This window comes from Chenopodium quinoa, unplaced genomic scaffold (genome assembly GCF_001683475.1).
Source record: "Chenopodium quinoa cultivar QQ74 unplaced genomic scaffold, ASM168347v1, whole genome shotgun sequence".
Lineage (NCBI taxonomy): Eukaryota > Viridiplantae > Streptophyta > Magnoliopsida > Caryophyllales > Amaranthaceae > Chenopodium > Chenopodium quinoa.
In genome coordinates this window covers 1,404,581-1,417,580 of record NW_018743574.1, presented here as the reverse complement: position 1 = coordinate 1,417,580, position 13,000 = coordinate 1,404,581, and the positions used below count along the sequence as shown (strand labels likewise).

The following is a 13,000-nucleotide window of genomic DNA, read 5'->3' as shown; positions in this document are numbered from 1 at the left end:
GACACTTAACGGCAAGGTTACAACAAAGTTACCAATGAGACCTTAAGGTTACAGTATAGAAGTTTCAAAAACTAGGGGCACAACATAGAATTTTAAAAAGTAGCGGGTTATAATGTAAAATTTCCCAAAAATATTTCATGGATCGGCTAAAATTCTTGGTACTCCTCGTGGAGCTGTCAGGTGGCACAAAGAATTTCAAGCAGTTCCATGATTTTTTTTTTTACACTTTTTTTGGGTATAATATGATGTCATGATTATTCTATACTTTTTTTTTTTTTTTTTTTTTTTTTTTTTTTTTTAATAGCAAATTCTATACTTTTATTAAAATTTGCACACTAATATACGGATCGGGAGTACATTAGTGATTTCACAAAAAGGTCTTATCAATTCGATATACGGAGTATTATATTATTAATAATATTCATCTTCAAACATGTTCATTGGTTATCTTCATGATGTTCATTGAGTGGAATGCGCATTATTCATTTAAGTGTTTTATGTATAATATTACGTCATTTTGGAGGGTATGTACGGTGCTCATTGTGCATATTCCTCTGCAAGCCAATTTAGAGATAAATTTAGTTTTTTTAACAAATTGTAAAAATAAATATTAATACTTCGTATTATGTAATGTTTATTAGATAAATTTCAATATATGTTAATGGCCAAATTTGTATGTTAGAGACCTTAGAGTAGTAATTATATCAATCAAAATGTTACATTTAGTTTTAAACGGAGTCATATGTTTAATTGTGCACGGTATTCGCATGTTATGTACATACCGTAACAGATTCTACAAGCTAGCATTTTTCACCCTTTTATGCGGCCGTCTCGATCGGCCTTAACCTAGTCTCGTCCAACTTATTCTCCATTATCATGCATTTTAATTAATTGTATAAATAGTATATTATCACTATAAAAATAGTGGAGCATAATTCTTTGTTATCAACAACGATATTATGCTATATTGTGTAATCAAGGCGGATTTCTACGTTCCAATAGCATTATTATTTCAAAAAGTAAACATATTGTGAATTTATATTCCGTTTGTTTTAAGCTTATTGGTTAGATTCCCCTTAAAAAAGCTTATTGATTAGCTAGATGTTTTAAATGGGACTAATAGGTTAGGTTTATGACTTGTGACTGAAGATTGAAGAGCATGATTTGATAAGATGGACCAAATTGAAGTTAGTTGTGAGAATACTACTATATTAATTAATTTATTTATATGGGTATTTTATTATCCGTTTGGTCAAAGTTTTATCAAATCAAACTCAAACCAGATCTTCTTGTTTCAAGTGAAGAGAACAAGGTCATAGCTAAATCTTCATTGACTAATTTTATGAAGCAATCTTGCCACTAAAGTAAATTATTAACCATAAACAAATATATTAAATTATTCCGACCCTTTTACATACGTTACATTGAATAATTTAATTGAATAATTTATAATTTTATACGTCCGTACTTTTCTATAAACATTTATGTAGATCCATATAATAATATTGTAGACTACCTTTTTTCTTGATCAATGATCAAATTTGCCCCATCAAATGAGGAAAGATCGATCAAATATGCTGTTTTCGTTCATAGTGAAATACTTTAATCAAAGTGGTATTCTTTATCAAATTCTTTAGTTATTAGTGGTATTAGGGATTCTTTAGTGGTGATCAAATTTGCCCCATGCATGGCTAAACAGAAGATCAAAATATTAGGTAAAGGTATAATTAACATAGTCAATAAATATGTGATATATATAATAGTTAATAGTTAATACAATTATATTTTATTCACGAAATCACAATAAAGTATATTTGTGTCAATGATCAATCAAAAGTAAAGTAGTGACCATTAAAAAAAAAGTTATACTTTGTATATGAAAAACATTATACCAATATATATGTTAGAGGAACAACTCAATCAAAAGCTTAAATTAATAGTTGAGGCCATGTTCCCACCCATACCTGGCGCGAATTAATTCCACTTTGAAGGAGGGGTGGATGAGATTCGAACCCGTGATCTCTATGTCACGTTGGCTTTGATAGACTGATACCATGTTAGAAGACCATCTCAACCAAAAACTTAAGATAATGGTTGAGGCCCAGGAATATGTTTTATACCTTATCAATACAAACAACATTTTTATTGTATCTATTGTCAAATGATCTGTTGATTTGATAGTAAGGAAGATAAAAGACAAATATATATCCAGCCATTAAAATATTAACCAATGAAATCATATACAAAATACTTCGTATAACAGTAATATGAAGTATAACATAACGCTATATATATATATATATATATATATATATATATATATATATATATATATATATATATATATATATATATATATATATATATATATATATATATATAGGATTAGGATCATGTAAAAACAAGTCTTAGGGTGAAAACATGAAAACAATTAATCCCAGCCGTAGATTATAATCTAACGGATGATATTTAATGTATATATATCCTAATTTTCTCTCTCCTCCCGCGAAAACACTTTCTCTTTCCTCTGTTATTTTCTTCCTCCTCTTCCTTCTCTCTTCACTTTCTCTCTCCTAATTTCTCGACATTAGAGAACTCCTTCAGCAACACCGCTTCAATTACCATCAGCGAACTCCTTCAGCAACACCGCTTCAATTACTTTGATTTTTAGCAATTTCTCAGCTCTACGATCTATTATCAGGTGAGTTCTTTGTGGTAATTTCGCTATTTTTGCACGATTTGAGGTTATTAGGTTTCTGAAATTTTGTTTGCTGGAATTTCATGAGTACTTTTTTGTAGATTCAACCGAAAATTTAATGTCTATTATGTTTTTCGTGTATGATTTTTGTTTAATTTTGTAATTTTGCATGTTTTTTTATTTTATTTTTTCGATTTGATTTTATTTTTTGAATTTCAACTTAAGTTTCGTTTTAGTAGAAGTATTTTTTAAATGTATTTTGTTTAATTTTTCTTAATTTAAGTAAACTAGGTTTTTATGTGTATTTTTGCTCGAAATTCTGCTTTTGTTGTTCTTCTTCATCTTCTTAGTAACACGATTTTTGTTGAGCATAATTTTGTTTTTGTTGATTTCGAGTTTAGCTGATTTTTGTGGATTTTGATTTCGAATTAATGCCTGTTAGGAATGCGAATAGCTAAAATGCGAATTGTGTGTGTGTGTTTGTGTTTGGAGTAGTTAATTTGAATTTTGAGTAATTTGAAGTGTTTTTAGTGGATTTGTGAGTGAATTCGGGAGAGTTTGGAGTAGTTAATTCGAATTTTGAGTAATTTGAAGTGTTTTTAGTGGATTTGTGAGTGAATTCGGGAGAGTTTGGAGTAGTTAATTCGAATTTTGAGTAATTTGAAATGTTTTTAGTGGATTTGTGAGTGAATTAGTGAGAGTTTGGAGTAGTTAATTCGAATTTTGAGTAATTTGAAGTGTTTTTAGTGAATTTGTGAGTGAATTAGTGAGAGTTTGGAGACATAAATTAGCTACACTGGTTCCTGCTTCCACTTGGTGTCCAACTCGATTTGTATTTTCCCGTGTTCCGTTTGGTGTAGGCAACAGGAATGGTCATCAATCTCTTGCTAATGATGATCTGGAATTGAGACCTGACCAACATGGTGACATGTTTGGAGATGGACTAACTGCCTTGGTTGCATTGGTGTTCCTTGATGCTGTTGTGTTTCTCTCTTACAACCTGTCTTTTCTTATTTGTGATTTGAAGTGGTTTCAGCTGCATCAAATGTCATTAGGTTCCTACATGAATTATTTGCCTTTTGCACTTAGATAAATTTTCTGGTGTTTGTGATATTGATGCAAAGACTCTTTCCACATCAACCGTAGAAAGAAAGAAAGAAAGAAAGAACATAAAGTATGAAGAATGCTTCCTGGTTTAAGATACTGACTTTGATTCTATATGTCCGATTTTTGGTGTTGAGCAGATTGCTTAAGCGACTAACCCAGGAACAAACATCTGGGGTGGATTTGTGATAGATTGCTTCTGATCATGCTAAATCGACATCTACATGACTTTCTTGACTGTTGAAAAGTGTACTTCTAGTCTGACATATGTGCATGGTTAATTTGACTCTGTACTGGATTTTGCTTCAAAATTTCTGAATTAGGCCTGTTTTGAACTTGAATCAAGGTAGCCAGAATTCGAGGATTTGGATACCTTAGTTTGATCTGATTTTCACTGCCCTGACCTGACTTGAATTGATTTTTTTATTCGTAAACAAATTGGTTGTCAAAAGACATAAATATGAATATGACCTGAACTTGTTCTAAACCAAACCAAAATAAACTGAATCTTTTTGGAGGGGTGTTGGACTATGTTATTTTTGAAGTTTTGTTTTAAAAAAAGGTCACTATGCCATAAAAAGAGGCAACTACTTTGGTTTCTTTTGTTTATCTTTTTGTATGTCTTGTTACAGGGTGCAACAAGGATTTTCATTCGATTTGGATTAGATTTTATAACTATGGTGAGAACTAGAGGTGGTGCTACTTTTAAAAAAAGGAGAGGCCTTCGTAGCTCAACAGGAGGAGTTAAATTGAAAGATACAGGAGGTATGATGAATGTTTGATTTTTGGATTATTAACCTTAATATACTAGTTGCTGTATTATGATAGTCTCCTAATACTATAGAATGTAGGTCCCTATATTAATATAAAAGTTACTATATTATTAGTTCCCTATGTAACTGAAAAAGGTCACTATATCAATGACAATGATTATTATTTTTAAGTTATTAGTTTGCTATATTATAATTGTTTGCTAGATTAAAATGAAGATAATTGTATATATAACTATATGCTTGCGTGTTTTTAGCATGTATCAATCTCGATCATGAAGATGAAGAGCATATTGATGGTGGAAGCAAAATGATCGATGATGATACTAACAGAGATAAAGATGCTTGTATTGAAAAAGGATTGAAAAAGAAAGCTATCACTAAGAAAAAGAAACCTTCTAACATTGAGAATGCTATACCTTTGTCAACTGTGATGGAAGGAAAGAAGGGGAATAAGTCTTCTTCTTCACATGCTATTGTTTTGCCAGCTAAGAAGAGAAAGTTGGATGAAAATGAAGGTCTTAAAGTGAAGAAAGTGAAGGCAAATAAGGATAAGAACATTGTGATTCATAGGCAAGAATCTGCAATCATAGATAGTGATGTACATATGTAAGTGAATATTTGTTTCTTTTTTTTGAAGTTTTGTTTAAAAAAAAGGTCACTATGCTATAAAAAGAGGCTACTATTTTGGTTTCTTTTGTTTATCTTTTCGTATGTCTTGTTACAGGGTGCAACGAGGATTTAAAACACGTTGCAGGCCATTTCATTTAGTAGAGATGATTAAAACTTTTTCAGATGATCAAATCAAGGCTGTTAAAGAAATTGGCTTTGGAGGTTTGTTATCTTTGAAGGTGAAACGAACTGCAACTGATATGCTATCATGGTTGGTAGATTGTTTTGATCATGGTAGCTGCATGTTTACTATTGATGGTAAAAAAGATTTTGTTGTGACTGAATTTGATGTGTATGATGTTTTTTGCCTTCCTTGCAAAACATCTAAGAAAGTTGAAGAAATTTCTCGTTGTGCTAATGTCATCAACCCTGATTATGATTTAAAGGTTAAATGGAGGTCTCATTTTGGTCTTATGGGTGAGAATGATCAGATTCCTTTGGGTTTTTTGGAATCTAAGATCCCTTTACTAGTAGATGGTGGGGAAGAATTCAGACAGCTTTTTATCATGCATGCTTTTTCAAGTTTTTTAGCACCTACGTCCAACAGAACTGTGGATTTGAGAATTGTAAAATGTTTGGTTGATGTTAATCAAATAAGAATTTATAATTGGTCAAAATATGTCTTAGATAGACTTTGTGAAGCTGTGAAGAGCTACAAAGAAGGAAATATAGAATGGTTTTGTGGTTGTGTTTTGATGTTAGAGATTATCTATTTTCATCGATTGAGGTTTAGGAATGTTGTGTTAAATTCTACAATACCTTTAATTCAACATTGGACTGATGTGGATATAAGAGATAGAATTAGAAATGAAAAGTTGTCCAAGGGTTTTGGGTGTGGAATTCTTGAGTTTGATACATATCCAGTGAGTGAGAAGTTGCAATTTGAGGATGGACAAGTTGTTTGTAATCAATTCAAGGAAGCTCCTGTGAATCAAACTTCTGGAAAAGAATCTGTTGTTTATGAAGGTGTCCGTAGCAATGTTAAGGGTGTTATTCAGTTTGAGCTACCTGCCAGTTCAATGTCTAATGAGGAAATCCGTTCAATTGCTATTGATGTAAGTATTTTACCCTTTAATTCTGTCTGTCTGTTTAGTTTTTTCTTTTTTTTTTTTTTTTTTTTTTTTTTGTCACAAATTATTTTATTAAAATCTAAGTGCTACATTTTTTTTTCACAGGAAGTTTATGAGAAGTTTTTGCTCATGAAAAGAGATTTAGAAGTGGTATCTAACTTCTACATGAATGAGTTGAAAGTGTTATTTCAGACTCGTAAATCTAATGATGCTTCAACTTCGACACCTCCAATGTCCCAAACTGATTTATTCTTTATGAATCCTCGTGTTCATGAAATTGTTGATGAGATTGTGTCTCTTGTAAATTGGGTAAGCAAAGTGCCTAATGGTTTGGATGATGATGATATTGATGATAATGGTGCACCTGCAAAAGAGATTAATGTTGTAGTTGGTGAGGTTCCAAGGATAGGTTTTGAGCATGTTTTGAGTAATGGAAAATCTAAATGCTCCCTTGCTATGGATGTTAGTCTCTTTGGTGATAAAGTTACATATGTAACTGAATATATGAAGTCAAGTAATAAGGATATGAAGGTTTTGGATGCAGTTGTCCAGGAACTTGTTGACTACTGCATTAGTGATTATCATGGTTTCGATCTCAAGTAAGTCATGTCATTGTTCTTTTTGTTATTTATTTTCAAATTTTAATAATAAGTGATTATGTTAATATACATGTGTCTTTTTATTTCCTTGTACAGTGAGGTGTTGGTATCTTTTGGCAAACCATTTGAGATTACAAGGAATGAATTCCTTTCATTAGGTGCACCGGCTATTGCTATATCTTCTGTTATTATTGATTGTTGGGCTATGTTGCTTAATGAAAACCAGAAGAGTAGTGCACATGGACCTCAAAAACTATATTTTGGTGTTTCTCAAAGTGTAAGTATCTTTCGGCTATTTAGTTACTACATCATTATAATGGTAGTTGTTCATTATAAAAAATTCATAAATTAATTTCACTATGTATTGAAAACAGTCACTATGATTCATAAATTAATTTCACTATGCAATGAAAACAGTCACTATGTAATGCAAGTAATTACATTTAAGAAAAATAACTCTACCTTCTAATTTTTTTAATATTTATTAATGTTTGTTCTTTTTTAGGCTTTTTTTACTGAAAGTTGCAAACACAGATAGTAACACACAAGACATTGACAAGCTATTTGACATTTGGTCAAGATGGTTGTTCATTCCTTGCAATGATTTTGATATTGCAAATGTTGAGTTGGTAATACATTGCAAATGTTGACAATCATTTTTCAACTAAGTACTTTTATATTAAGTTTTTCAAGCTTAATAGTTGTTTATTTATTTATTGCAGATATTTGTTCCTATACTCTTGAATGAGCACTTTTTCCTAATTGTTGTGAATTTGAAGGAAGAAAAGCTTCAGTTCATAGATAATATGAGTTATGATACAAAGTACATGAGTGAGGTTGAGAAGTTCTCTGATGTTCTGGTAAAAATATGATATTTTGGATTTTATTTGTATTTTTCTAGTTAGGATATGCTTCATGGAACCTAAAGTATTAATTTATTTTGCCTAGAGTGATATGCTGAGTACTTTTCTTGATCAACGCCTTCCTCAAAGTAATGACTCAGTGAAGAACATGATTGAGTATACTTTGGAGTCACCTTCTGTAAATTGGAAGTCTGGAAAACAGAAGAATAATGATAGTGGCATTTATACTATGGTCAGCATGCTTTACTTTGATGGAGCTGATGTGTTCGACTGCAATGTTTTGAAAACGGTTATCTCGTCTCATTTTTTTTATTTGGCTTTCAATTTTTATTATATTAACTATTTCCTCCATGGAATTTAACTAGCTTTTTTATTCTAATTTTTGCTTAAATTTAGGTTTCAACTAGACGGACATTGAGAGCTCAGATTGCTGCTACTCTGGTATTATCTGATATGAACATTGTCAGAGATGAAGTTCTTGAAAAGCTATCTGAATTCAGATTAATAAGGAGTCAAGTTGCAAAAGATGTTTTTGATGGGATTAAGAAGAAAACAAAGCAAGGTAAAAAGGAAAAGAAAGTATAGGCAGACTAACGAATATGTGGATGAAGTTTTTTGCTCGGAAGTATTTGTATTTTGCACAGAAGTAGGAAATCTAATGTAATGATGTAGTTTGCATCAACAAATGGATAATCTGACAAAATTGTATAAGTGTTAATATAGAACAATATGATATGATTCCAGTTCATACAAAGCTTTTGAATTGGTGGTATTGGTAGTTCTTTTGATATGTAATCTTTAATTGACATTCAAGAAAGTTTAGTGAAATATATATTAGTTATAAATTTGGCGCCTATGTTATAAAAAAATGGTACCTATGTTATTTAAAAAGGTTTCTATATGATAAGGTCACTATGTATTTAAAAAGGTATCTATGTTATTTAAAAGGTTTCTATATTATAAGGTCACTATGTATTTAAAATGTTATTAGTTCAATGTGTTAGGTAAAAGTGTCGTATTTATATTAATCTATTCTTAAGCTATTCATTTAGTATATCAATTAAAAGAACGAGCCCCTCCTTCCCTAACTTTGTATTGGCTTAATCGATGTGGATTAGAAGAATTGTTAAAATGTGAGTATTTTTTATACGGTTGTTATATCATAATAAAGGTCATTATATCACTAAAAAGGTTATCACGGAATAAGGTGTCAATACGATGAAAAAAAGTCACTATGACGTTAAAAACACATACTATAATATAAATTGAAGTTATCATATGCCAATATGTCACTACATCAAAATAACAATATAAAGGTCAATAAAAAGTTTAACAATAAAAGGTCACCCTATCAATAAAATTTGAGCAATAAAAGGTCCCTGTTTAATATATGTGAAACAATAACAATCACTATATCAATAAAAAGGGCACTATAGCACTATGTTCTTTCTTTCCTCTCATCTCCTCTATTTCAGCACTAGGCTGTCAGTAGCCGATGTTGCTTCTTGTAAATATGAAGTGGTTTTGCAGCCTTTTTACTCTTCTTTGAAATCCTGAAATCATGTACACGAACATATATAAAGTGAAAATCTAGTGGGAAGTAAACATAGTACAAAATTTATTTATTTTTTTCTACAAAAATACCTCATTCAAGTTGGATTTTTTTTGCGGACAATTCCGACTATCATGGTTTGTTCTCTGACCACAAGTTCTACAAAGTCTATCTTTCCTTTGGCTTTCCTCAATAGCTATCTCTTTGTCAGATTTTTTCCTTTTTCCACTACCACTACCTTTGTTGGAAGACTTGTTTGGAGGAAGAATATCAACAACTATGTCATTAGATCCAACAAATAATTCGATGTGTTTATTTTTTGCCTCACGTTTATCAACTGGACTTATAGAATCCAAGTCTTTCATCTCATTTTCAAAAGATATTAGCTTAGACAACAATGACTCTAGGCATTCAACTTTCTCCTCACAAAGACTTACACATGAAAAAAACCTGCACCATAAATCACCAACTAGCTTTTGCTTCTTATCCTTCTCTGCCCCATCAAGCAAGTTGTTTAAGCCAAAAATTGGTTTCTTCATAGCTTCTTTAGTCCAACGATGTAAAACATATTGCCTTGGAATCTCAAATAAGAACTTTCCTTTCATGACAAAGAGAATGTGACGACATAATATTCCAACAGATTCAAACATTTTACAAGAGCATGAAGCATCATTAGAACACAAAACATATGTGACATGATAGCTTTTTTTCCTTGTGTTGTCAACAATTCTATATTGCTCAATCCCTTCTTCTTCTTTGATGGTAACATTACTTATACCACAATTGTACAAAGCATGCTTGAATTCCTTTTGGAATATGTAAAATACATTATGAGTGTAAGCAAATGCAGCATGCTTTTCCAAGTAAAGGGGGGTGACAAGTTGGGGATGTGTAGTTTTTGAAGTAGCATTCAACTTGTCTTGTGTGTGCCTTTGAGCATCGATTGCAGATTCATAGCGAAACCACAACTCAACCAATAACAAATGCTGATTGGTGAAATTAGTGAAAAAGCTATTTTCACTCTCTGATCTTTGAGTTGACCTTAAAATCCCACCCATAAAAAGGTCACGAAAGTAGGAAGGAATCCACATATTCCTTATATTATACATATTTTTGAACCAATCTTCATTCACTAAATCAAATTCAGACATCACAGACTGCCAACCAATTTCAAATTCTTCTGGTTCAAGGTCTCTATTCCACACAACAGAGTTTAGTTTATGAAGAAAATCAGTTTCTAAGCATAATTTGGGCCCTACCTTTTGTGGCACTTTTTTCATAATGTGCCACATACAAAACCTATGTTTTGCCTTATCAAGAACTTTTTCAATTGCCACTTTCATCGCAGGGTCTTGATCTGTCATGATACAGGTAGGCTGACAGTTATTCATTGCCTTTAAGAAAGTTTCAAATAACCATTCAAAGGATTCAATATCCTCCTTTGCAAGTAAGCCTATCCCAAAAGTCACACACTTACCATGGTGATCAACACCCGTAAATGGGGCAAAAACCATAGAGTATTTGTTGGTGTCAAATGTTGTATCAAATGTAATCATATCACAGAACAACGAATAATTTTTTCTACTAATTGCATCTGCCCAAAATACTCTTGTCAAGCGTTGATGTTCATCCATACAATGCTCAAAGAAAAAGGCACCTTCACTGTTTTCAGCTTTTTCTTTCAAATTGTTTATAAACATCGAAGCATCTTTCTCTTGTATGTAAGCTTTCAAGTCTCGATTAAAGTTCTTGAAATCATTCAATGTTGCACCTATATTATCATAGCTACCAAGATGTTCTTTCATCAACTTATAAGACTTGTTTGGACCAATGTTCAATCTAGAGTTGTCAAAAATGAATTTTTTCTGGCCAAGTTTAAGGTTTCCAACATTTGCCAAAAAATTCATTGTGTTGGGAGAAGCAAGATTGTGGCTATGAGATTCATGAAAGACATAAACCATCCATTTTCCATCTGAACGTTCTCTAAACCCAATCATTGCATTACATCCAACACGATTTATGGTTCTTTTTCTAGCTTTAGGATTTTTATCTTTGTTAGAAACTTTTGCTTTAGTTTCACCATCCTTCGTAAACCCTTGTTTATTACAATGTAAATATTTCAAGTAGACTTTATCACTATCTTTAATTCTCTTTTCAGTACCTAGTCTTACCACAAACCCACCAAATCTAGCATATTGCTTATAAAAATCAACACCTTTAAGTAAGGAATCAAAAAGCATACCAAGTGTAGGCTTTAGTTCAGGGGGACAACACGGTATAAACTCTTTTGTTCCTCTGGGAGTGTAACACACACTTGGGCCCTTTAGTGACGGTAAGTTTTCAGCAACATTGGTAGTTGTAGATGTATTTGAGCAACTACCTTCTTCTGACTCCTCTTGCATTGTCTGCATATAATATCAAATATATGGTTTAAAATGGGTACTATAATAAAATAATCCATTCCATGGTGCAACTAACTGGACACCAACAAAAACAGTCTAAAATATATGGTTATGGTATCATAAAAAAGAGTTACTATATGGTATTAAGCAAGGTGTTAGTCATTTAAGCAAATACACAAACACCTTATGTGCAACAATTTCTCCTAGTGTTTAATATCATATATCCAGGAAAAAAAAACTTTAATATAAAAAAAATATATATATATTGCAAATATTTATACAAAAACGAAAAAAGAGCATATTGTTGATGAGGATTGAAACTACAAGTTGATGAGATTGAAACTAACTGGACACCAACAAAAACAGTCTAAAATATATGGTTATGGTATCATAAAAAAGAGTTACTATATGGTATTAAGCAAGGTGTTAGTCATTTAAGCAAATACACAAACACCTTATGTGCAACAATTTCTCCTAGTGTTTAATATCATATATCCAGGAAAAAAAAACTTTAATATAAAAAAAATATATATATATTGCAAATATTTATACAAAAACGAAAAAAGAGCATATTGTTGATGAGGATTGAAACTACAAGTTGATGAGATTGAAACTAAAAAACAGAGCAATCAAATAGAAATTCAAGAAATTCAGCTTATATACAAGGAAATAATCACAGTTATATCGGTATAGTAAGCCGCAATCAACTAGAAATTCAGCTAAAAACAGAAATTAAAGAATGAAGAACACTTACTAAGATTATTGAGGAAGCCCCAAATTATTGAAGAATCACGAGCCCTCAATTTTGGGAGTAAATAATCAAAGTAGCCCTAAAGATTGACGAATTGAGGAATTGACGATTTGATAATGAGATGAAAAGAGGATTTGCTGAAATTTGCTGAGATTTTGCGTTTTTCAGCAAAATTAACAGAGGATTTGCTGAAATTTGCTAAGATTTTGTGTACCTTGTATTTCAACCGTTAGATTATATCATTAATAATCAATGGCTGAGATTTGCTGTTTTTAGTTTTCACCATAAGCCCTGTTTTTAGCGGAACCCTCCCGTATATATATATATATATATATATATATATATATATATATATATATATATATATATATATATATATATATATATATATATATATTGAGTACATGCATGCTATCTCTTTTTTATTTATTTTTTCATTATCTTACCCGGTCATTACCTCATCAATCCATTCATCCTTAACCCAACTAGAGCTTTCAAAAGTTGACCCGACTCGAAATA

At 31.2% G+C, this 13,000-nt stretch overlaps 2 protein-coding genes across 6 annotated transcripts; one reads left to right on the top strand and one right to left on the bottom strand.

Annotated features, from left to right (window-relative positions):
• Positions 1 to 2,385: 2,385 nt before the first annotated feature.
• Positions 2,386 to 9,305, top strand: LOC110681900. Of its 5 annotated transcripts, none has more exons than XM_021858052.1 (7): positions 2,386 to 2,701; positions 4,435 to 4,567; positions 4,830 to 5,181; positions 5,300 to 6,913; positions 7,010 to 7,542; positions 7,636 to 7,773; positions 7,862 to 9,305. In XM_021858052.1, exons 2-5 carry the CDS (start codon positions 4,480 to 4,482, stop codon positions 7,263 to 7,265), a joined length of 2,310 nt encoding a protein of 769 aa, XP_021713744.1. In that variant the 5' UTR covers positions 2,386 to 2,701; positions 4,435 to 4,479; the 3' UTR covers positions 7,266 to 7,542; positions 7,636 to 7,773; positions 7,862 to 9,305. The 5 variants fall into 5 exon arrangements, with proteins under 5 accessions (XP_021713744.1, XP_021713745.1, XP_021713743.1 ...); XM_021858053.1 differs by lacking the exon at positions 2,386 to 2,701 and having other exon boundaries at positions 2,929 to 4,567; positions 5,300 to 5,423; positions 5,631 to 6,913; XM_021858051.1 differs by lacking the exon at positions 2,386 to 2,701 and having other exon boundaries at positions 2,929 to 4,567; positions 5,300 to 6,299; positions 6,420 to 6,913.
• A 6-nt stretch (positions 9,306 to 9,311) lies between these two features.
• LOC110681750 (protein FAR1-RELATED SEQUENCE 5-like) lies at positions 9,312 to 12,789 on the bottom strand. The gene is made up of 3 exons (XM_021857877.1): positions 12,485 to 12,789; positions 9,421 to 11,733; positions 9,312 to 9,329 (listed from the first exon to the last, which is right to left on the bottom strand). Exons 2-3 carry the CDS (start codon positions 11,728 to 11,730, stop codon positions 9,312 to 9,314), a joined length of 2,328 nt encoding a protein of 775 aa, XP_021713569.1. The 5' UTR covers positions 11,731 to 11,733; positions 12,485 to 12,789.
• Between the last annotated feature and the right edge of the window lie 211 nt (positions 12,790 to 13,000).